The sequence below is a fragment of the Aquarana catesbeiana genome, linkage group LG06, assembly GCF_042186555.1.
Source record: "Aquarana catesbeiana isolate 2022-GZ linkage group LG06, ASM4218655v1, whole genome shotgun sequence".
NCBI lineage: Eukaryota > Metazoa > Chordata > Amphibia > Anura > Ranidae > Aquarana > Aquarana catesbeiana.
In genome coordinates, this window is record NC_133329.1 from 24154362 (window position 1) to 24177725 (window position 23364).

Here is a 23364-nt window from a genome sequence, read left to right on the forward strand (position 1 = left end):
TTGGGACCAGAGCAGGTGGGTTTTGTGAAGGGAAGACAGGCTCCCGATGGCACTAGGAGGATGATCAATATAATACATCATGCTGAGGCCTGTCGGGTGCCTTCTCTGCTCCTTGCTCTGGATGCTGAGAAGGCATTCGACAGAGTCCATTGGGAATTTCTCTCCCTGGTACTGTCTAAATTTGGGGTGTCTGGGGCAATGCATTCTGCTATTATGACACTATACCATAATCCCTCGGCGAGGGTGTATACTGGTGGCGTACTGTCTGGGTCCTTCGACCTTTCGAATGGCACGAGGCAGGGTTGCCTGCTATCCCCAATCATATTCTCCCTGGCAATAGAACCCTTTGCTGAGGCCATCAGATCTGATTCCCTTATCAAGGGATTAATAGTGGGACAAGCTGAACACAAAATAGGTCTGTTCGCAGACGACATTATTCTTTCCCTTTCCAAGCCCTATACTTCCCTACATAGAATCCAACAATTAATAGAAGAATTTGGGAGAGTCTCTTACTATAAAGTCAACTCCCATAAATGCCAAATACTTACCATGGGAATACCCCAAGAACAAATTACTCTACTGAACCAAACTTTCCCATATACCTGGAGTTCTAAATCTATAGCATATCTAGGAATACAACTTTCCTATCCAGCTAACTCAATCTATGAGGTTAATTTCCCCCCCTTACTGACTAAAATCACTGAAGATCTACGGCGAATAGGGAAAACCCATCTTTCATGGGTAGGAAGATCAGCTGCCTTCAAAATGCAAGTTCTCCCACGGATATTGTATTTATTTAGAACACTCCCTATCCATATCCCTAACTCCTTCTTCAATAAATGCAACACCCTATTAAGGGAATACATATGGCAAAGCAAAAATAGGAGGATTGCTCTTTCCTCATTACAACTACTGAAAAAGAATGGTGGGATAGGTTTACCGGACCTCCTGGGCTACTACAATGCGTCCTTGCTAGACCAAGTTAAACATTTGGTTCAAAAACCAGGTGACAAACTGTGGGTCAACATAGAACAAAGCTTTACGAAACACCAGGACTTTCTAGCGCTATTAGCCGCATCCCTCATGTCCCCTTTCGTTGTTTCCACTGTGCCTCATCCCACACTGGGAGCCACCCTAAGGGCCTGGCGCACTCTAGCTACCAGTGTGGCCCACACTGAAAACACTTATAAATTAGACATACCGGTTAAAACATATGAATGGCTCATCAGTGGTTTTGATGTAAGGGATTGTCACAAAAGGGGTATAAACTTTCTACAAAACCTACGACAAAGCGAACTACCTTCCGATACTTATAGGTTAATGCAAATCAATCATTTTCATGCGATTACCAAATGCAAAGACTACATAGAAATCCCAAAACCTATTTGGGAATTCCTACAGGGGAAATCACACACATCCATTAGGGGGATTTCCTTTTTTTACAACACTTTGAATCGTCCAACACTGACGACCAAAACACCGGACATGCTCAAATGGGAAAAAGACCTAGAGAAAGAATTCTCTCTGCATCAATGGTTGAAATCCATACACCTGAGTTACAGTATGTCCTCCTGTGCTGATCACTGGGAATCCTTTCAAAAAATTTATCACAGGTGGTACATGACCCCTTACAGATTGTCTAAAATCTTTCCCGAATCCACTAACAAATGTTGGAGAGGATGCGATCAAACAGGGAACCTGTTCCATGTGTTGTGGAACTGTCCTCTCATAATGACCTTTTGGGAAAATATAGCCATGATTTTAAGCGAAATCATAGGGCATTATACGCCACTGACTCCAGCACTGGCTCTCCTGAATATAGATCTAGATACGTATCCCCTTACAGTTAGAACTGTAATAGCCCACGTACTGTTTGCAGCTAGAACAGCCTTAGAGAGTAAATGGAAAACCTCTACCCTTCCTACTATGAGAGAAATAACTACAAGAGTTAATACACAGTGCCAATATGAAAAATTATTGGCGTTCAAAAAACTTAGAGCTCACCACTTTGTAAGATCTTGGCAAGCTTGGTTCCTCTACCCAGAGGCATCTACAGACCTTAAACCATAACTTTGCCAAACCCAAGGTCTTGTATTCTGATTACTGTGGTATCTGAATTAAATGATGGTAACTATATTTTTCTTTACCTTCCCCTTAGATATAGTTTTAGTTGCCCTCAGTTTACTCTAATTTTGTTCTTGTGTTATGCAAAATTTTGAGTATCACAATATATGATACTTCTGAGCAACTTGTATACTACGGTTAATGTATCCAGATATCTGTATAAACCCTTCACAGTATGATCCCGTTAGGGGTGAAGGGGTAACTGTATTCGACTACTACAATAGAGGATACAGACCTAGTACTTCTCCGTAATAGGCCAAACTTCCGAATGTGATAGGCTTATGCGACAGTTCCTTATCTCACTGTTACCAATTTTCTATCAGTTTTGTATGACGAATCTATACTTGTTATAATTTTTTTGTGTACTGTCTTGTCTTTATTGTAATTGACAGTAAACCCCAATAAACAAATTTGAAAGAAAAAAAAAAAGACCCAACAATGTGAGTAAAGAGCCCCGGGATCAGTGGGAAGGGCCCCCAAGGTTGAAAGGCTGGAGGTGGGGGGGGGGGCCTTCATGGTTTCTTGGAAAATCAGAAATCCTGGTATTCATAATCATAACTGTACATTTATATAGAGAAAACATTATAATACAAAGAAATATAAGGTGCTAAATGTTATTTCTCTTTGTTGTGTGAATTTGTTGTAGACACAATCCCCTCACCTCTGTGATGATAGGAGGGGACATGCAATGTGACTGGAACTCACCTTCAGGTGTTTTATCTTTGTTAGGTGCCCCATCAGTAGTCACACTATCATTTCCAGGAGCACCTGATAAAGATAAGAAGGAACTGTGTGTGATACAAATAACATTACTATAACCATTATCATATAATAAACACATTACTATCAATGTGAAATATCAAACAGACCTAAAATATGAATAAATAAGATTAATAAATGGGTTAATGGTATTCCAGTTCAGCTCACATCTGGTTATTTGGGTAGGTCTGGGGTTTTTGTGTGGTCAGTCAATGTCTTAAACTAATGAAACAAATAAATAATTGCGCTATTACAAAAAAGGTAGTGCAAGTGATAGCTGCCAGCATGTAACAATGTGGTTGACATTGTAGGAATAAATAGATAATAAACAAATGCAGCGCTAAAAAAAAAATGATAAAAATGTGCGTTTACATCCTATACATGTATACCATCATCATATATCAAAAATAAATGACAAAATGATGTGTTCATAACTTGAACATTATACCAATATAAACAGTGTGTGCGATCAGTGGGCATTTCACAAATAACCAAAAGTTAAGGAAAAAAGTCCATTCATATGTGGTAAACCATATAAACGTCCACAGACACTGGAGGTTCGTGGGCATAAGAGGTGTCACATTTACACATAAGGCAGAGGCTGGGGCCAAATATGTATAGAGTGACACTTTACACACGGATCTTCTAAAACTCCGACTCTAAACTGCAAATGACAGGAGTAAATATCCTTACCAGAAGGGATGGACACAGTCACCATACGGCGGAGTGTCAAACGAGCTTGAGGGATCAAACGGTCCCAGGGGTATCAGGCTGGAGAAATCCTGGTGGAAAGTTCCATCCGGGGTGACCGTAGCTGTCCGATGGTATATGGGTCCACAACCAATTCGGATGTCTCACTCAGGTGAAATGGGTATGCAGAGGAAAACAGCTAGAGCTCAAAAGGGGTCCCATTCATGAAAGAAGGAAAGAACAGAAAATCTCCACATAGGGCATGAATCCGGTAAAAAATGCTTTTATTAAAAAGCTAGAAAGTTCAAAACAGCGCACTTAAATGGATAAAATCGGCGGCGTCCGATGCTCAATGACGTCACGCGCAGTGACGCTGTCACATGACTCCATTCTGAGTGTCACGATTGGAGGACGGCCCTGGGTTTAGTTTAGAACTGTCATCAGTGTAGTATTACACATGGAGGCTACTATAGGCTGGCTGTTATACACAGCTGAGGTGTATCTTGTCTAATTATCTATGTATATATGTGAGCGTGGTACAGACATTTAGGTTTATGCCCCAATAGAAGGACAATGGTCCGAAACATGTCGGGTTGCTAAAGCCTCCAGATGCTCTGTTACCACGTGATTTTATCTCTTTTGTGATCACATTTTATCCATTTAAGTGCGCTGTTTTGAACTTTCTAGCTTTTTAATAAAAGCCTTTTTTACCGGATTCATGCCCTATGTAGAGATTTTCTGTTCCTTCCTACTTTCATGAATGGGACCCCTTTTGAGCTCTAGCTGTTTTCCTCTGCATACCCATTCCACCTGAGTGAGACATCCGAATTGGTTGTGGACCCATACACCATCGGATAGCTACGGTCGCCCCCGATGGGACTTTCCACCAGGATTTCTCCAGCCTGATACCCCTGGGATCATTTGATCCCTCAAGCTCGTTTGACACTCCGCCGTATGGTGACTGTGTCCATCCCCTCTGGTAAGGATATTCACTCCTGTCGTTTGCAGTTTAGAGTCGGAGTTTTAGAAGATCCGTGTGTAAAGTGTCACTCTATACATATTTGGCCCCAGCCTCTGCCTTATGTGTAAATGTGACACCTCTTATGCCCACGAACCTCCAGTGTCTGTGGACGTTTATATGGTTTACCACATATGAATGGACTTTTTTTCCTTAACTTTTGGTTATTTGTGAAATGCCCACTGATCGCACACACTGTTTATATTGGTATAATGTTCAAGTTATGAACACATCATTTTGTCATTTATTTTTGATATATGATGATGGTATACATGTATAGGATGTAAACGCACATTTTTATCATTTATTTTAGCGCTGCATTTGTTTATTATCTATTTATTCCTACAATGTCTTAAACTCCCTTCCCAAATCATATAAAGCTTGTATTTTTAACATCAAATGCATTACTTTGCATTTTTTGACATTAAACCTCTTTGCCATGTAGTTGTTCTTGTAAGGTTTTCACATCCTGCACAGAAGTTATTGCCCTGCTTAACTTTGTATAATCTGCAAATACTGAGATTGTGCGGTTTATCCCATCCTCCAGATCGTTTATGAATAAAATTAAACAGAATTGGTCCCAGGACAGATCCTTGGGGGACCTCACTTACCACACCAGACCATTCTAAGTACCCAAAATGTATTACCACCCTTTGGACCCACCCTTGTAGCCAGTTTTCAATCCTAAATAGATAAGGGGCGGGGCCACGGCAGGTCCAGTTGTGATTGACGATAGATACATTGGGGGACATTGTTTTTTTTTTATTAAAGGAATTGTCAAAAATGATGTGTTTATTTTTTTATGCTTTTTTTGGTGATTGAGTATGGGGTACAATGTACCTCATTCTTATTCACATATCGGGGGGCATGATCTGTGGGCCCCCTTGTTAACCACTTCAAAACATGGCACTTACACCCCTTTCCTGCCCAGACCAATTTTCAGCTTTTAGTGCTCTTACGTTTCGTCATGCAACGCTGTACCCAAACAAAATTTGTATCCTTTTTTTCACACAAATAGAGCTTTTTTGGTGGTATTTAATCACCACTGTTTTTTTTTAATTTATTTTTTGCGATTTAACCACTTGCCGACCGCCTCCTGTACATTTACGTCGGCAGAATGGCACGGCTGGGCAAAGTAACGTACCTGTATGTTACTTTGAATTTCCCACCGCGCGCGTGCGCCCGCCGCAGGCTCCGTGACCGTGCCCGCGGGATCCGCGGACTCGGTGTCTGCCGGATGCCCGGGATAGTGTCACAGAGCTGAAGAACGGGGAGATGCCGATGTAAACACAGCATCTCCCCGTTCTGCCTAGTGACAGGACACTGATCATCTGCTCCCTATTATCGGGGGCAGCGATCAGTGTCGTGTCACTGCTAGCCCATCCCCCAGACAGTTAGAATCACTTCCTAGGACACACTTAACTCTTCCCCGCCCCCTAGTGGTTAACTCCTTCCCTGCCAGTGACATTTTTACAGTAATCAATGCAATTTTATATCATTGATCGCTGTATTAAAGCCAATGGCCCCAAAAATGTGTCAAAATTGTCTGATGTGTCCGCCATAATGTTGCAGTCACAATAAAAATCGTCGATCGCCGCCATTAATAGTAAAAAAAAAATATATTAATAAAAATGCCATAAAACTATCCCCTATTTTGTAGATGCTACAACTTTTGTGCAAACCAATCAATAATCGCTTATTGCGATTTTTTTTACCAAAAATATGTCGAAGAATACATATCGGCCTAAACTGAGGAAAAAAAATGTTTTTTTATATATTTTTTGGGGATATTTATTATAGCAAAAAGTAAAAAATAATCAGTTTTTTCAAAATTGTCTGTCTTTTTTTTGTTTATAGCGCAAAAAATAAAAACCGTAGAGGTGATCAAATACCACCAAAAGAAAGCTCTACTTGTGGGAAAATAAGGACATCAATTTTGTTTGGGAACTACGTCGCATGACCACGCAATTGTCAGTTAAAGCGACTCAGTGCCGAATCGCAAAAAGTGCACTGGTCTTTGGCCAGCCAAATGGTCCGGAGCTGAAGTGGTTAAGAAAAGAAAGGGCAAAACATTTTGAAAAAAATACACTTTTTTTAGTTTCTATATAAAATGTTGCAAATAAGTATTTTTTGTTCATAAATTTGGGCCAAAATTGTTATTGCTACATATCTTTGGTAAAAATAACCCAAATTAGTGGATATTATTTAGTCTGTGTAAAAGTCTACAAGCTATGATGCCAATCATTATAAATTGATCACACCTGACGTACCGACGGCCTATCTCATTTTTTGAAGCCCTGAAATGTCAGGAAAGTACAAATACCCCCCAAATGACCCCTTTTTGGAAAGTAGACAGTAAAAGGTATTTAGTAAGAGGTATGGTGAGTTTTTTTTTCTTTTATCACACACAGTATGTGCATACTTCCAATTACACCCCAAAATACATTTTGATACTCCTTCTGAGTATGGCAATACCACAGGTGTGAGACTTTTACACAGCCTGGCCACATACAGAGGCCCAACATGCAAGGAGCACCATCAGGCATTCTAGGAGCATAAATTATACATCTAATTTCCTGATGACCTAACACATTTATGAAGGTCCTGGAGCACCAGGACAGTGACATTACCCATGAAATGACCCCATTTTTGAAAGCAAACACCCCAACATATATTCTATGAGGCATAATGAGTCTTTTGAAGGGGTAATTTTTTTCCAAAAATTTTTGTAAAATGTTGAAAGAAAATTAAAACTTATTTTTATTTTATTTATTTTTTACACAAAGTTGTCAATTCATAAGATATTAAGTGTTTAGACCCCCTGATAGCTCACCAAAGCCCATCAATGTGGCTCCTAAAAAAACAGTATAACAAACTAAAAAATATAAATTGTAAAATAAATAAAAAATTATGGTAAAGAAAAATAACAAAAATAAAAAAATGACTGACACCAGTGGTAGAACGACAAGGATCACAAAGACCATACTTGTGACTGGGCCCTGGTGTTCTGCCATCAGGGGAAGGGCCAAGATGTCATGAAAGGGTCCCGCTGCAGAACTGTAATAAAAGACCCAACAATGTGAGTAAAGAGCCCCGGGATCAGTGAGAAGGGCCCCCGAGGTTGAAAGGCTGGAGGTTGGGGGGGGGGGCCTTCATGGTTTCTTGGAAAATCAGAAATCCTGGTATTCATAATCATAACTGTACATTTATATAGAGAAAACATTATAATACAAAGAAATATAAGGTGCTAAATGTTATTTCTCTTTGTTGTGTTAATTTGTTGTAGACACAATCCCCTCACCTCTGTGATGATAGGAGGGGACATACAATGTCACTGGAACTCACCTTCATGTGTGTTATCGTTCTTAGGTTCCCCATCAGTAGTCATATTATCATCATTTCCAGGAGCACCTGATAAAGATAAGAAGGAACTGTGTGTGTTACAAATAACATTACTGTAACCATTATCATATGATATTCACATCACTATCAATGTGAAATATCAAACAGACCTAAAATATGAATAAATAGGATTAATAAATGGGTTAATGGCATTCCAGTTCAGCTCACATCTGGTTATTTGGGTAGGTCTGGGGTTTTTGTGTGGTCAGTCAATGTCAATGTCTTAAACTCCCTTCCTAAATCATATAAAGCTTGTATTATTAACATCAAATGCATTACTTTGCATTTTTTGACATTAAACCTCATTTGCCATGAAGTTTTTCATCCCATTATTTTTTTAGGTCTTCTTGTAAGGTTTTCACATCCTGCACAGAAGTTATTGCCCTGCTTAACTTTGTATAATCCGCAAATACTGAGATTGTGCGGTTTATCCCATCCTCCAGATCGTTTATGAATAAATTAAACAGAATTGGTCCCAGGACAGATCCTTGGGGGGGGGGGCACTTACCACACCAGACCATTCTAAGTACCCAAAATTTATTACCACCCTTTGGACCCACCCTTGTAGCCAGTTTTCGAACCTAAATAAATAAGGGGCGGGGCCACGGCAGGTCCGGTGGTGAGGATAGCTCTACATTGGGGGGGCATTGTTTTTTATTAAAGGAATTGTCAAAAACTGTGTGTTTATTTTTTTATGCTTTTTTTGGTGAATGAGTATGGGGTACAATGTACCCCACACTTATTCACATATCGGGGGCATGATCTGTGGGCCCCCTTGTTAACCACTTCAAAACATGGCACTTACACCCCTTTCCTGCCCAGACCAATTTTCAGCTTTCAGTGCTCTTACATTTTGAATGACAATTACTCAGTTATGCAACGCTGTACCCAAACAAAATTTGTATCTTTTTGTTCACACAAATAGAGCTTTTTTGGTGGTATTTAATCACCACTGTTTTATTTTATTTATTTTTTGCGATTTAACCACTTGCCAACCGCCTCACGCCTATATACGTGATCAGAGCGGCACGGGCAGGCAAAATCACGTACCTGGTATGTGATTGCCTTCCCGCGGGCGGGGGGTCCGATCGGACCCCCCCCCGATGCCATCGGCAGTCGGCATTTGGTTGGGAGCGATGAGAGACGAGGGGGAGACCATCCGATCGTGCCCCCCCCCTCGCGATCGCTCACAGCCAATGAGAAACATCCCCTGCCTCTGTATAGTACATAGAGGCAGAGGATGTGATGTCATCTCTCCTCGGCTCGGCAGTTTCCGTTCCAGCGCCGAGGAGAGAAGACATGTAAGTGCACCAACACTCACACACAACACAGTAGAACATGCCAGGCACACTAAACACCCCCGATCCCCCCCCGATCGCCCCCCGACCCCCCCCCCAATCAACCCCCCGTCACAAACTGACACCAAGCAGGTTTTTTTTTTTTTTTTCCTGATTACTGCATAGTGTCAGTTTGTGACAGTTAGCAGTGGTAGGACAGTGAGTATTAGCCCCCTGTAGGTCTAGGGTACACCCCTAGCCCCCCCTAATAAAGTTTTTACCCCTTGATCACCCCCTGTCACCAGTGTCGCTAAGCGATCATTTTTCTGATCGCTGTATTAGTGTCGCTGGTGACGCTAGTTAGGAACGTAAATATTTAGGTTCGCTGTCAGCATTTTATAGCGACAGGGACCCCCATATACTATCTAATAAATGTTTTAACCCCTTGATTGCCCCCTAGTTAACCCTTTCACCACCGATCACTGTATAACTGTTACGGGTGACGCTGGTTAGTTTGTTTATTTTTTATAGTGTCAGAGCACCCGCCGTTTATTACCGAATAAAGGTTTAGCCCCCTGATCGCCCGGCGGTGATATGCGTCGCCCCAGGCAGCGTCAAATTAGCGCCAGTACCGCGAACACCCACGTACGCAGCATACACCTCCCTTAGTGGTATAGTATCTGAACGCATCAATATCTGATCCGATCAGATCTATACTAGTGTCCCCAGCAGTTTAGGGTTCCCAAAAACGCAGTGTTAGCAGGATCAGCCCAGATACCTGCTAGCACCTGCGTTTTTCCGCTTCACCCGGCCCAGCCCAGCCCACCCAAGTGCAGTATCGATCGATCACTGTCACTTACAAAACACTAAACGCATAACTGCAGCGTTCGCAGAGTCAGGCCTGATCCCTGCGATCGCTAACAGTTTTTTTGGTAGCATTTTGGTGAACTGACAAGCACCAGCCCCAGGCAGCGTCAATACCGCTAACACCCACCCACGCACGCACCGTACACCTTCCTTAGTGGTATAGTATCTGATCGGATCAATATCTGATCCGATCAGATCTATACTAGCATCCCCAGCAGTTTAGGGTTCCCAAAAACGCAGTGTTAGTGGGATCAGACCAGATACCTGCTAGCACCTGCGTTTTGCCCCTCCGCCCGGCCCAGCCCAGCCCACCCAAGTGCAGTATCGATCGATCAACGTCACTTTTTTTTGTAGCGTTTTGGTGAACTGGCAAGCACCAGCAGCCTAGTACACCCAAGTCGTAGTCAAACCAGCACTGCAGTAACACTTGGTGACGTGGCGAGTCCCATAAGTGCAGTTCAAGCTGGTGAGGTGGCAAGCACAAGTAGTGTCCCGCTGCCACCAAAAAGACAAACATAGGCCTGTCGTGCCCATAGTGCCCTTCCTGCTGCATTCGCCAATCCTAATTGGGAACCCACCACTTCTGCAGCGCCCGTACTTCCCCCATTCACATCCCCAACCAAATGCAGTCGGCTGCATGAGAGGCATTTATATGTCCTCCCGAGTACCCCTACCCAACAAACCCCCCCAAAAAAGATGTTGTGTCTGCAGCAAGCGCGGATATAGGCGTGACACCCGCTATTATTGTCCCTCCTGTCCTGATAATCCTGGTCTTTGCATTGGTGAATGTTTTGAACGCTACCATTCACTAGTTGAGTATTAGCGTAGGGTACAGCATTCCACAGACTAGGCGCACTTTCACAGGGTCTCCCAAGATGCCATCGCATTTTGAGAGACCCGAACCTGGAACCGTTTACAGTTATAAAAGTTACAGTTACAAAAAAAGTGTAAAAAAAATAAAAAACACAAACAAAAATAAAAAAAAATAGTTGTCGTTTCATTGTTCTCTCTCTCTCTATTCTCTCTCTATTGTTCTGCTCTTTTTTACTGTATTATATTCTGCAATGTTTTATTGTTATTATGTTTTATCACGTTTGCTTTTCAGGTATGCAATTTTTTATACTTTACCGTTTACTGTGCTTTATTGTTAACCATTTTTTTGTCTTCAGGTACGCCATTCACGACTTTGAGTGGTTATACCAGAATGATGCCTGCAGGTTTAGGTATCATCTTGGTATCATTCTTTTTAGCCAGCGGTCGGTTTTCATGTAAAAGCAATCCTAGGGGCTAATTAGCCTCTAGACTGCTTTTACAAGCAGTGGGAGGGAATTCCCCCCCCCACCGTCTTCCGTGTTTTTCTCTGTCTCAACAGGGAACCTGAGAATGCAGCCGGTGATTCAGCCAGCTGACCATAGAGCTGATCAGAGACCAGAGTGGCTCCAAACATCTCTATGGCCTAAGAAACCGGAAGCTACGAGCATTTTATGACTTAGATTTCACCGGATGTAAACAGCGCCATTGGGAAATTGGGAAAGCATTTTATCACACCGATCTTGGTGTGGTCAGATGCTTTGAGGGCAGAGGAGAGATCTAGGGTAGATCTAATAGATCTAATAGACCCCAATTTTTTCAAAAAAGAGTACCTGTCACTACCTAATGCTATCATAGGGGATATTTACATTCCCTGAAACAACAATAAAAATGATTTAAAAAAAAAAAAAAATGAAAGTTTAAAAATAAGATAAAAAAGCAAAAAAATAATAAAGAAAAAAAAAAAAAAAAAAAAAAGCACCCCTTTCCCCACTGCTCTCACGCTAAGGCGAACGCAAGCGTTGGTCTTAGCAGTAGACCTCCTCTGTAAATCTAAAGTGGTAACCTGTAAAGGCTTTTAAAGGCTTTTAAAAATGTATTAATTTTGTTGCCACTGCACGTTTGTGCGCAATTTTAAAGCATGTCATGTTTGGTATCCATGTACTCGGCCTAAGATCATCTTTTTTATTTCATCAAACATTTGGGCAATATAGTGTGTTTTAGTGCATTAAAATTTTAAAAAGTGTGTTTTTTCCACAAAAAATGCGTTTGAAAAATTGCTGCGCAATTACTGTGTGAAAAATAAAAATGAAACACCCACCATTTTAATCTGTAGGGCATTTGCTTTAAAATAATATATAATGTTTGGGGGTTCAAAGTAATTTTCTTGCAAAAAAAAAAATTTTTTTCATGTAATCAAAAAGTGTCAGAAAGGGCTTTGTCTTCAAGTGGTTAGAAGAGTGGGTGATGTGTGACATAAGCTTCTAAATGTTATGCATAAAATGCCAGGACAGTTCAAACCCCCCCAAATGACCCCATTTTGGAAAGTAGACACCCCAAGCTATTTGCTGAGAGGCATGGTGAGTATTTTGCAGCTCTCATTTGGGGTCATTTGGGGGGGTTTGTGCCATCTTGGCATTTTATGGCCTTCAAAACTGTGATAGGTAGTGAGGAGTGAAATCTAAATGTATGCCCTTAGAAATCCTGAAGGCGGTGATTGGTTTTCGGGGTCCCGTACGCGGCTAGGCTCCCAAAAAGTGCCACACATGTGGTATCCCCATACTCAGGAGAAGCAGCTGAATGTATTTTGGGGTGCAATTCCACATATGCCGATGGCCTGTGTGAGCAATATATCATTTAGTGACAACTTTTTGTAATTTTTTTTTTTTTTTTGTCATTATTCAATCACTTGGGACAAAAAAAATAAATATTCAATGGGCTCAACATGCCTCTCAGCAATTTCCTTGGGGTGTCTACTTTCGAAAATAGGCAGTCATAAACTAAAAGCTGTGTAAATTCCAGAAAATGTACCCTAGTTTGTAGACGCTATAACTTTTGTGCAAACCAATAAATATACGCTTATTGACATTTTTTTTACCAAAGACATGTGGCCAAATACATTTTGGCCTAAATGTATGACTAAAATTTAGTTTATTGGATTTTTTTTATAACAAAAAGTAGAAAATATCATTTTTTTTCAAAACTTTCAGTCTTTTTCCGTTTATAGCGCAAAAAATAAAAACGGCAGAGGTGATCAAATACCATCAAAAGAAAGCTCTATTTGTGGGAAGAAAAGGACGCAAATTTCGTTTGGGTAAAGCATTGCATGACCGCGCAATTAGCAGTTAAAGCGACGCAGTGCCAAATTGTAAAAAGTGCTCTGGTCAGGAAGGTTGTAAATCCTTCCGGGGCTGAAGTGGTTAACCACTTGCCGACCGCCTCCTGTACATTTACACCGGGACAATGGCACGGCTGGGCAAAGTAACGTACCTGTATGTTACTTTGAATTTCCCACCATGCTCCTGCCGTAGGCTCCGTGACCATGCCCGCGGGACACGCGGACTCAATGTCCGCCAGGTGCCAGCGATAGTGTCATGGAGCTGAAGAACGGGGAGATGCCGATGTAAACACAGCATCTCCCCGTTCTGCCTAGTGACAGGACACTGATCATCTGCTCCCTATTATCGGGAGCAGCGATCAGTGTCGTGTCACTGCTAGCCCATCCCCCAGACAGTTAGAATCACTTCCTAGGACACACTTAACTCTTCCCCGCCCCCTAGTGGTTAACTCCTTCCCTGCCAGTGACATTTTTACAGTAATCAATGCAATTTTATATCATTGATCGCTGTATTAAAGCCAATGGCCCCAAAAATGTGTCAAAATTGTCTGATGTGTCCGCCATAATGTTGCAGTCACAATAAAAATCGGCGATCGCCGCTATTAATAGTAAAAAAAAAATATATTAATAAAAATGCCATAAAACTATCCCCTATTTTGTAGACGCTACAACTTTTGTGCAAACCAATCAATAATTGCTTATTGCGATTTTTTTTAACCAAAAATATGTCGAAGAATACATATCGGCCTAAACTGAGGAAAAAAAATGTTTTTTTATATATTTTTTGGGGATATTTATTATAGCAAAAAGTAAAAATTAATCAGTTTTTTCAAAATTGTCTGTCTTTTTTTTGTTTATAGCGCAAAAAATAAAAACCGCAGAGGTGATCAAATACCACCAAAAGAAAGCTCTACTTGTGGGAAAATAAGGACATCAATTTTGTTTGGGAACTACGTCGCACGACCACGCAATTGTCAGTTAAAGTGACTCAGTGCCGAATCGCAAAAAGTGCTCTGGTCTTTGGCCAGCCAAATGGTCCGGAGCTGAAGTGGTTAAGAAAAGAAAGGGCAAAACATTTTGAAAAAAATACACTTTTTTTAGTTTCTATATAAAATGTTGCAAATAAGTATTTTTTGTTCATAAATTTGGGCCAAAATTGTTACTGCTACATATCTTTGGTAAAAATAACCCAAATTAGTGGATATTATTTAGTCTGTGTAAAAGTCTGCAAGCTATGATGCCAATCATTATAAATTGATCACACCTGACGTACCGACGTCCTATCTCATTTTTTGAGGCCCTGAAATGTCAGGAAAGTACAAATACCCCCCAAATGACCCCTTTTTGGAAAGTAGACAGTAAAAGGTATTTAGTAAGAGGTATGGTGAGTTTTTTTTTCTTTTATCACACACAGTATGTGCATACTTCCAATTACACCCCAAAATACATTTTGATACTCCTTCTGAGTATGGCAATACCACAGGTATGAGACTTTTACACAGCCTGGCCACATACAGAGGCCCAACATGCAAGGAGCACCATCAGGCGTTCTAGGAGCATAAATTATACATCTAATTTCCTGATGACCTAACACATTTGTGAAGGTCCTGGAGCACCAGGACAGTGACATTACCCATGAAATGACCCCATTTTTGAAAGCAAACACCCCAACATATATTCTATGAGGCATAATGAGTCTTTTGAAGGAGTAATTTTTTTCCAAAAATTTTTGTAAAATGTTGAAAGAAAATTAAAACTTATTTTTATTTTATTTATTTTTTACACAAAGTTGTCAATTCATAAGATATTAAGTGTTTAGACCCCCTGATAGCTCACCAAAGCCCATCAATGTGGCTCCTAAAAAAACAGTATAACAAACTAAAAAATATAAATTTTTGTTGTGTTGTGTCAAATATAAGTGTTGTGTCACTGCTAGCCTATCCCCCAGACCATTAAAATCATTTCCTGGGACACATTTAACCCTCCCCCGCCCCCTGATGGTTAACCCCTTCCCTGCCAGTCACATTTTTACAGTAATCAATGCAATTTTATAGCATTGATCGCTGTATTAATGCCAATGATCCCAAAAATGTGTCAAAATTGTCTGATGTGTCCACCATAATGTCGCAGTCACAATAAAAATCGCCGATCACCGCCATTTATAGTAAAAAAAATATATTAATAAAAATGCCATAAAAATATCCCCTATTTTGTAGACGCTATAACTTTTGCGCAAACCAATCAATAAGCGCTTATTGCGATTTTTTTTTTACCAAAAATATGTTGAAGAATACATATCGGCCTAAACTGAGGAAAAAAAATGTTTTTTTTATATTTTTTGGGGATATTTATTATAGCAAAAAGTAAGAAATAATGCGTTTTTTTTCAAAATTGACGCTCTTTTTTTGTTTATAGTGCAAAAAATAAAAACCGCAGAGGTGATCAAATACCACCAAAAGAAAGCTCTATTTGTGCGGAAAAAAGGACGTCACTTTTGTTTAGGAGCCACGCCGCAAGACTGCGCAATTGTCAGTTAAAGTGACTCAGTGCCGAATAGCAAAAAGTGCTCTGGTCTTTGGCCAGCCAAATGGTCCGGAGCTGAAGTGGTTACGAAAAAAAAGGGCAAAACATTTTGAAAAAAATACACTTTTTTTTAATTTCTATATAAAATGTTGCAAATATGTATTTTTTGTTCATAAATTTGGGCCAAAATTGTTACTGCTACAAATCTTTGGTAAAAATAACCCAAATTAGTGGATATTATTTAGTCTGTGTAAAAGTTCCAAAGTCTAAAAGCTATGATGCCAATCATTATAAATTGATCACACCTGATGTACCGATGGCCTATCTAATTTTCTGAGGCCCTGAAATGTCAGTAAAGTACAAATACCCCCCAAATGACCCCTTTTTGGAAAGTAGACAGTAAAAGGTATTTAGTAAGAGGTATAGTGATTTTTTTTTCTTTTATCACACACAGTATGTGCATACTTCCAATTACACCCCAAAATACATTTTGATACTCCTTCTGAGTATGGTGATACCACAGGGGTGAGACTTTTACACAGTCTGGCCACATACAGAGGCCCAACATACAGGGAGCACCATCAGGCATTCTAGGTGCATAAATTATGCATCTAATTTCCTGATGACCTATCATATTTGTGAAGGTCCTGGAGCACCAGGACAGTGAAATTCCCCATGAAATTACCCCATTTTTGAAAGCAAACACCACAACATATATTCTATGAGGCATAATGAGTCTTTTGAAGGGGTCATTTTTTTCCAAAAGTTTTTGTAAAATGTTGAAAGAAAATTAAAACTTATTTTTATTTTATTTTTTTTTACACAAAGTTGTCAATTCATAGGATATTTAGTGTTTAGACCCCCTGATATCTCACCAAAGCCCATCAACGTGGCTCCTAAAAAAACAGTACAACAAACTAAAAAATATAAATTGTAAAATAAATAAATAAATATTGTAAAGAAAAATAACAAAAATAAAAAATGACTGACACCAGTGGTAGAACGCCAAGGATCACAAAGATCATACTTGCGACTGGGCCCTGGCGTTCTGCCATCAGGGGAAGGGCCAAGATGTCATGAAAGGGTCCCGCTGCAGAACTGTAATAAAAGACCCAACAATGTGAGTAAAGAGCCCCGGGATCAGTGGGAAGGGCCCCCAAGGTTGAAAGGCTGGAGGTGGGGGGGGGCCCTTCATGGTTTCTTGGAAAATCAGAAATCCTGGTATTCATAATCATAACTGTACATTTATATAGAGAAAACATTATAATACAAAGAAATATAAGGTGCTAAATGTTATTTCTCTTTGTTGTGTGAATTTGTTGTAGACACAATCCCCTCACCTCTGTGATGATAGGAGGGGACATGCAATGTGACTGGAACTCACCTTCAGGTGTTTTATCTTTGTTAGGTGCCCCATCAGTCTTCACACTATCATTTCCAGGAGCACCTGATAAAGATAAGAAGGAACTGTGTGTGATACAAATAACATTACTGTAACCATTATCATATGATAAACACATTACTATCAATGTGAAATATCAAACAGACCTAAAATATGAATAAATAAGATTAATAAATGGGTTAATGGTATTCCAGTTCAGCTCACATCTGATTATTTGGGTAGGTCTGGGGTTTTTGTGTGGTCAGTCAATGTCAATGTATTAAACTCCCTTCCCAAATCATATAAAGCTTGTATTTTTAACATCAAATGCATTACTTTGCATTTTTTGACATTAAACCTCATTTGCCATGAAGTTTTCCATCCCATTATTTTTTTTAGGTCTTCTTGTAAGGTTTTCACATCCTGCACAGAAGATATTGCCCTGCTTAACTCTGTACAATCCGCAAATACTGAGATTGTGCGGTTTATCCCATCCTCCAGATCGTTTATGAATAAATTAAACAGAATTGGTCCCAGGACAGATCCTTGGGGGGGCCCACTTACCACACCAGACCATTCTAAGTACCCAAAATTTATTACCACCCTTTGGACCCACCCTTGTAGCCAGTTTTCAATCCTAAATAGATAAGGGATGGGGCCACGGCAGGTCCGGTGGTGATTGATGATAGCTCTACATTGGAGGGACATTGTTTTTTTATTAAAGGAATTGTCAAAAACTGTGTGTTTATTTTTTTATGCTTTTTTTGGTGAATGAGTATGGGGTACAATGTACCCCATACTTATTCACATATCGGGGGGCATGATCTGTGGGCCCCCTTGTTAACCACTTCAAAACATGGCACTTACACCCCTTTCCTGCCCAGACCAATTTTCAGCTTTCAGTGCTCTTACATTTTGAATGACAATTACTCAGTCATGCAACGCTGTACCCAAACAAAATTTTTATCCTTCTTTTCACACAAATAGAGCTTTTTTTGGTGGTATTTAATCACCACTGTTTTATTTTATTTATTTTTTGCGATTTAACCACTTGCCGACCGCCTCCTGTACATTTACGTTGGGACAATGGCACGGCTGGGCAAAATAACGTACCTGTATGTTACTTTGAATTTCCCACCATGCGCCTGCCGCAAGCTCCGTGACCATGCCCGCGGGACCCGCCGACTCAATGTCCGCCAGGTGCCTGCGATAGTGTCACGGAGCTGAAGAACGGGGAGATGCCGATGTAAACACAGCATCTCCCCATTCTGCCTAGTGACAGGACATTGATCATCTGCTCCCTATTATTGGGAGCAGCGATCAGTGTCGTGTCACTGCTAGCCTATCCCCCAGACCATTAGAATCACTCCCTGGGACACACTTAACCCCTCCCCGCCCCCTAATGGTTAACCCCTTCCCTGCCAGTGACATTTTTACAGTAATCAATGCAATTTTATAGCATTGATCGCTGTATTAATGCCAATGGTCCCAAAAATGTGTCAAAATTGTCTGATGTGTCCACCATAATGTCGCAGTCACAATGAAAATCGCCGATCATTGCCATTAATAGTAAAAAAAATATATTAATAAAAATGCCATAAAACTATCCCCTATTTTGTAGATGCTATAACTTTTGCGCAAACCAATCAATAAGCGCTTATTGCGATTTTTTTGTTTATAGCGCAAAAAATAAAAAACCGCAGAGGTGATCAAATACCACCAAAAGAAAGCTCTATTTGTGGGGAAAAAAGGACGTCAATTTTGTTTGGGAGCCACGCCGCAAGACCGCGCAATTGTCAGTTAAAGTGACTCAGTGCCAAATAGCAAAAAGTGCTCTGGTCTTTGGCCAGCCAAATGGTCCGGAGCTGAAGTGGTTAAGAAAAAAAAGGGCAAAACATTTTGAAAAAAATACACTTTTTTTTAAATTTCTATATAAAATGTTGCAAATATGTATTTTTTGTTCATAAATTTGGGCCAAAATTGTTACTGCTACATATCTTTGGTAAAAATAACCCAAATTAGTGGATATTATTTAGTCTGTGTAAAAGTTCCAAAGTCTACAATCTATGATGCCAATCATTATAAATTGATCACACCTGATGTACCGATGGCCTATCTAATTTTTTGAGGCCCTGAAATGTCAGTAAAGTACAAATACCCCCTAAATGACCCCTTTTTGGAAAGTAGACAGTAAAAGGTATTTAGTAAGAGGTATGGTGAGTTTTTTTTTCTTTTATCACACACAGTATGTGCATACTTCCAATTACACCCCAAAATACATTTTGATACTCCTTCTGAGTATGGTGATACCACAGGTGTGAGACTTTTACACAGTCTGGCCACATACAGAGGCCCAACATACAGGGAGCACCATCAGGCATTCTAGGTGCATAAATTATGCATCTAATTTCCTGATGACCTATCATATTTGTGAAGGTCCTGGAGCACCAGGACAGTGAAATCACCCATGAAATTACCCCATTTTTGAAAGCAAACACCACAACATATATTCTATGAGGCATAATGAGTATTTTGAAGGGGTCTTTTTTTTCCAAAAGTTTTTGTAAAATGTTGAAAGAAAATTAAAACTTATTTTTATTTTATTTTTTTATACACCAAGTTGTCAATTCATAGGATATTTAGTGTCTAGACCCCCTGATATCTCACCAAAGCCCATCAACGTGGCTCCTAAAAAAACAGTACAACAAACTAAAAAATATAAATTGTAAAATAAATAAATAAATATTGTAAAGAAAAATAACAAAAATAAAAAATGACTGACACCAGTGGTAGAACGCCAAGGATCACAAAGATCATACTTGCGACTGGGCCCTGGCGTTCTGCCATCAGGGGAAGGGCCAAGATGTCATGAAAGGGTCCCGCTGCAGAACTGTAATAAAAGACCCAACAATGGGGGGGGCGTGGCCGGCAGCCTGAGGAGATGGCCGCATTGTGAATCTCCTCCGACTCCACGGGATCTGACAAGCGACACACAGCGTGACTTGGCACATCTACTTCACATCCACCGAACGATGCAGAGCCAGAGAGGTGGAAGAGGCGTGCGGGGGAAGAGAAAAGTCCGTGAGGGGCCCCGCAGACTCACTGACTTCTACAGAGTCTCGGAGCAGCGGACCTCCCAAGATGGCGCCGGCACAGCTGCAATCACACAGAAAAGAACAGGAGCGCTGGCCGCCACTAAGCACACTTTACGGCAGCCTGAATATACAGTACAGGACAGCGGAGACCGCTCTCCTCCATCCACATTTAATAGCCCTGTGAAACAGAGGAGGAAACTAACGGCTGGAGACACAGTGAGTGATTCCTCCCCTGACACTGTCAATCTCCCTGACACAAACGACTTCAGTGAGAAGCTAGATGCTTTCCCTACAGTGGGACAGCCTATACTTGACTCTGCTCTCAAAGACATGCTCATTACATTGCGTGGAGCATTGCAACATGACATGTCAAACTTCATGAAACAGACAAATAGAGAGATTGCAGCCATAGGAGACAGAGTTGATTATATTGAAAAAAAAATGAGCGATTACACACTAGCGCATAATGAAGTGGTTGATGCCCACGATGAACTAGCTGACGAAATCCGCAACCTGAAAATCAAAATGGCGGACATCGAGGACCGTTCCCGCAGGAACAATGTCAAATTTAGAGGCATCCCCGAAACGATCCCCCCAGCAGAACTCCGCCCATACCTGCAGAAAATGATCGCAGAATTGCTGCCATCGACCAAAACACACGAATTGGCAATAGATAGGGCTCACCGCCTCCCAAAGCCATCCTATCTACTAGATCGGGTGCCAAGAGATGTGATAGCTAAAATCCACTACTTCCATGTTAAGGATCAGCTTATGCACTTCTCCCGCAAGCGCAACTCTCTACCAGAACCATATTCTGGAATTTCGTTATATATAGACCTCTCACAGGCAACCATTCAAGCCCGCAAAAACCTCATCACCATTACCAAGATACTGAGAAATAATAATATTCTCTACAAATGGAAATTTCCAACTAAACTCTCCATTGAAAGAAATAACAAGACCTCGATCGTATCCACTCTGGATGAAGGTTTGGAATTGATGAAATCCTGGGGACTCTTCCCTCAAGATGAAGAGGACATTGCTGACCCACCATCGAAACACTTGAACCTCCAAGCTCAAGATTGCACCCCAGGCCTACATATCTATTATGTTGCGGCTCTGATGCAAACAAAAGAAAGAAAAATGACATAATACTTACTAAGATCCTGCTCGGTTATACCCAATTACCCCCGTTGGATCTGTGTACAGGATTCATCTGTACCCTACATGTTCTCCTTCCTAGGCGAAACTGGACCTACACTGACTCAAGTACCCCGTTGGACTCCCTTTGTTTAATGTTCTTATGTTCTAGTTACCACATTTACTTTCTTCTTACTCAACAATATGGAAATTTTGAAGACAAAGCTCTCACTAGCTCTCTGAATACCTTTGATGGCACTTAAATTTCTATCCTTGAATGCCAAAGGCCTCAACAGTCCCTATAAGAGAAGGGCACTTTGGAAAGAAGCCGAACACCATCATTGTGATGTGCTCTGCGTGCAGGAATCTCACTTCCTGGTTACAAAACCTCCCAAGTGCACCCATAAACGATTCCCTCATGTCTATCAAGCCAATTTTAAGGAAAAAAAACGAGGTGTACTGATAGCCTTAAAAGACACGATATCGTTTAAATTGCATACCTCACTGATGGATACAGAAGGGAGATACGTAATTCTAGTTGCCGAATTAAACAGAGTCCTTTACACAATAGTGAACATCTATGCTCCCAACAGGCATCAAATACGGTTTCTCAAGAGGACCCTAGCCAAAGCTCGCTCAATTCAGAAGGGCCAATTGTTAATATGTGGGGACTTCAACATCCCGATGGATCCGGAAATGGACACTACCTCCAAGACTACCAGGAGGAAAGCAGGACTCAAACAATACTTACTACAAGAAGATCTCCATGACCCGTGGCGCTACCATCATACGTCGGAAAGAGACTACACATTTTTCTCGAATCCCCATAACACTTATTCACGAATTGACTGCTTTATAACTGACAAAAATCTTCTCCAAAGGGTAACAGAGGCAAAAATTTACAATATTACATGGTCCGACCATGCCCCTATCTCTCTAGAAACTTCAGAGGGTCGTACAGGTAAATATGTGCCTTTATGGCGGAACAACACGTATATTCTCTCACACCCTACATATATAACGGAGCTGAACGCAAAGCTGGAGGAGTTCTTTCTATTTAATTCAGAGTCCTCCAGCAGTGTATTCAACCTTTGGTGTACCCACAAGGCTTTCTCTAGGGGGGTGTTGATTCAGATGGCCTCCAGGGAGAGGAAAAAGAAAAACTTAAAAATCTCCACCCTCCTTGCTGAAATCGACATACTTGAAACCCAACACAAAAAATCACCCCAAGATTCCCTACTGTCCAACCTCACGTTCCTCAGAGAGGAACTTAGAACAATTTTAATATCCGACCATGATAAATATATCAAAGGTCTTAAATTATCAACTTACTCACAACATAACAAAGCCGGGAAAAAAATGGCACTATTACTTAAACAAAAAACAGCCAGGGAAAAAGTTACCCAACTTCATCATCATACAACGGATAAAATAGCCCTTGACCCCTCTGGGATAGCCCAAACATTCAGGGAATATTATGCCTCGCTGTATAACTTAAAGGACGATACTGACACCCCCCAACCCAACACAGAAGTAATCACTAATTTTCTACACAAACTAAATCTACCAGTGCTGGATGAAACCTCTATAAACCTCCTAAATCGCCCTATAGAATTGAAAGAAATTCTAGATGTTATTGCATCCCTCCCTTTGGGTAAATCACCGGGAATGGATGGATTATCTTCTGAGTATTACAAAGCCCTTAAATCAATCCTAGGTCCTCACATGGTTAACCTCTACAACCAAGCAATATTAACAGGTCATTTTCCTAAAGAAATGCTAGAAGCGGTTATCGTGGCTCTGCCTAAACCTGGAAAGGAGCCTAACCAACCTCAAAACTTCAGACCAATATCGCTACTAAACTCAGACTTAAAAATATACTCCAAAATACTAGCGAACAGACTTCTAGGTCTAACACCACTTTTTTTGGGACCAGAGCA

The 23364-nt window shown here is 40.7% G+C and overlaps 1 protein-coding gene across 1 annotated transcript in view; it reads right to left on the reverse strand.

The window, feature by feature from the left end:
- Positions 1-2970: 2970 nt before the first annotated feature.
- Positions 2971-23364, reverse strand: part of LOC141147917 (uncharacterized) — a 422322-nt gene continuing 401928 nt past the window's right edge. The window contains exons 8-9 of the mRNA XM_073635076.1: positions 7937-8002; positions 2971-2993 (exon numbers count right to left, since the gene is read on the reverse strand). Of these exons, the coding sequence (XP_073491177.1) occupies positions 2971-2993; positions 7937-8002 (89 nt within the window). The remainder of the gene's footprint in view (positions 2994-7936; positions 8003-23364) is intronic.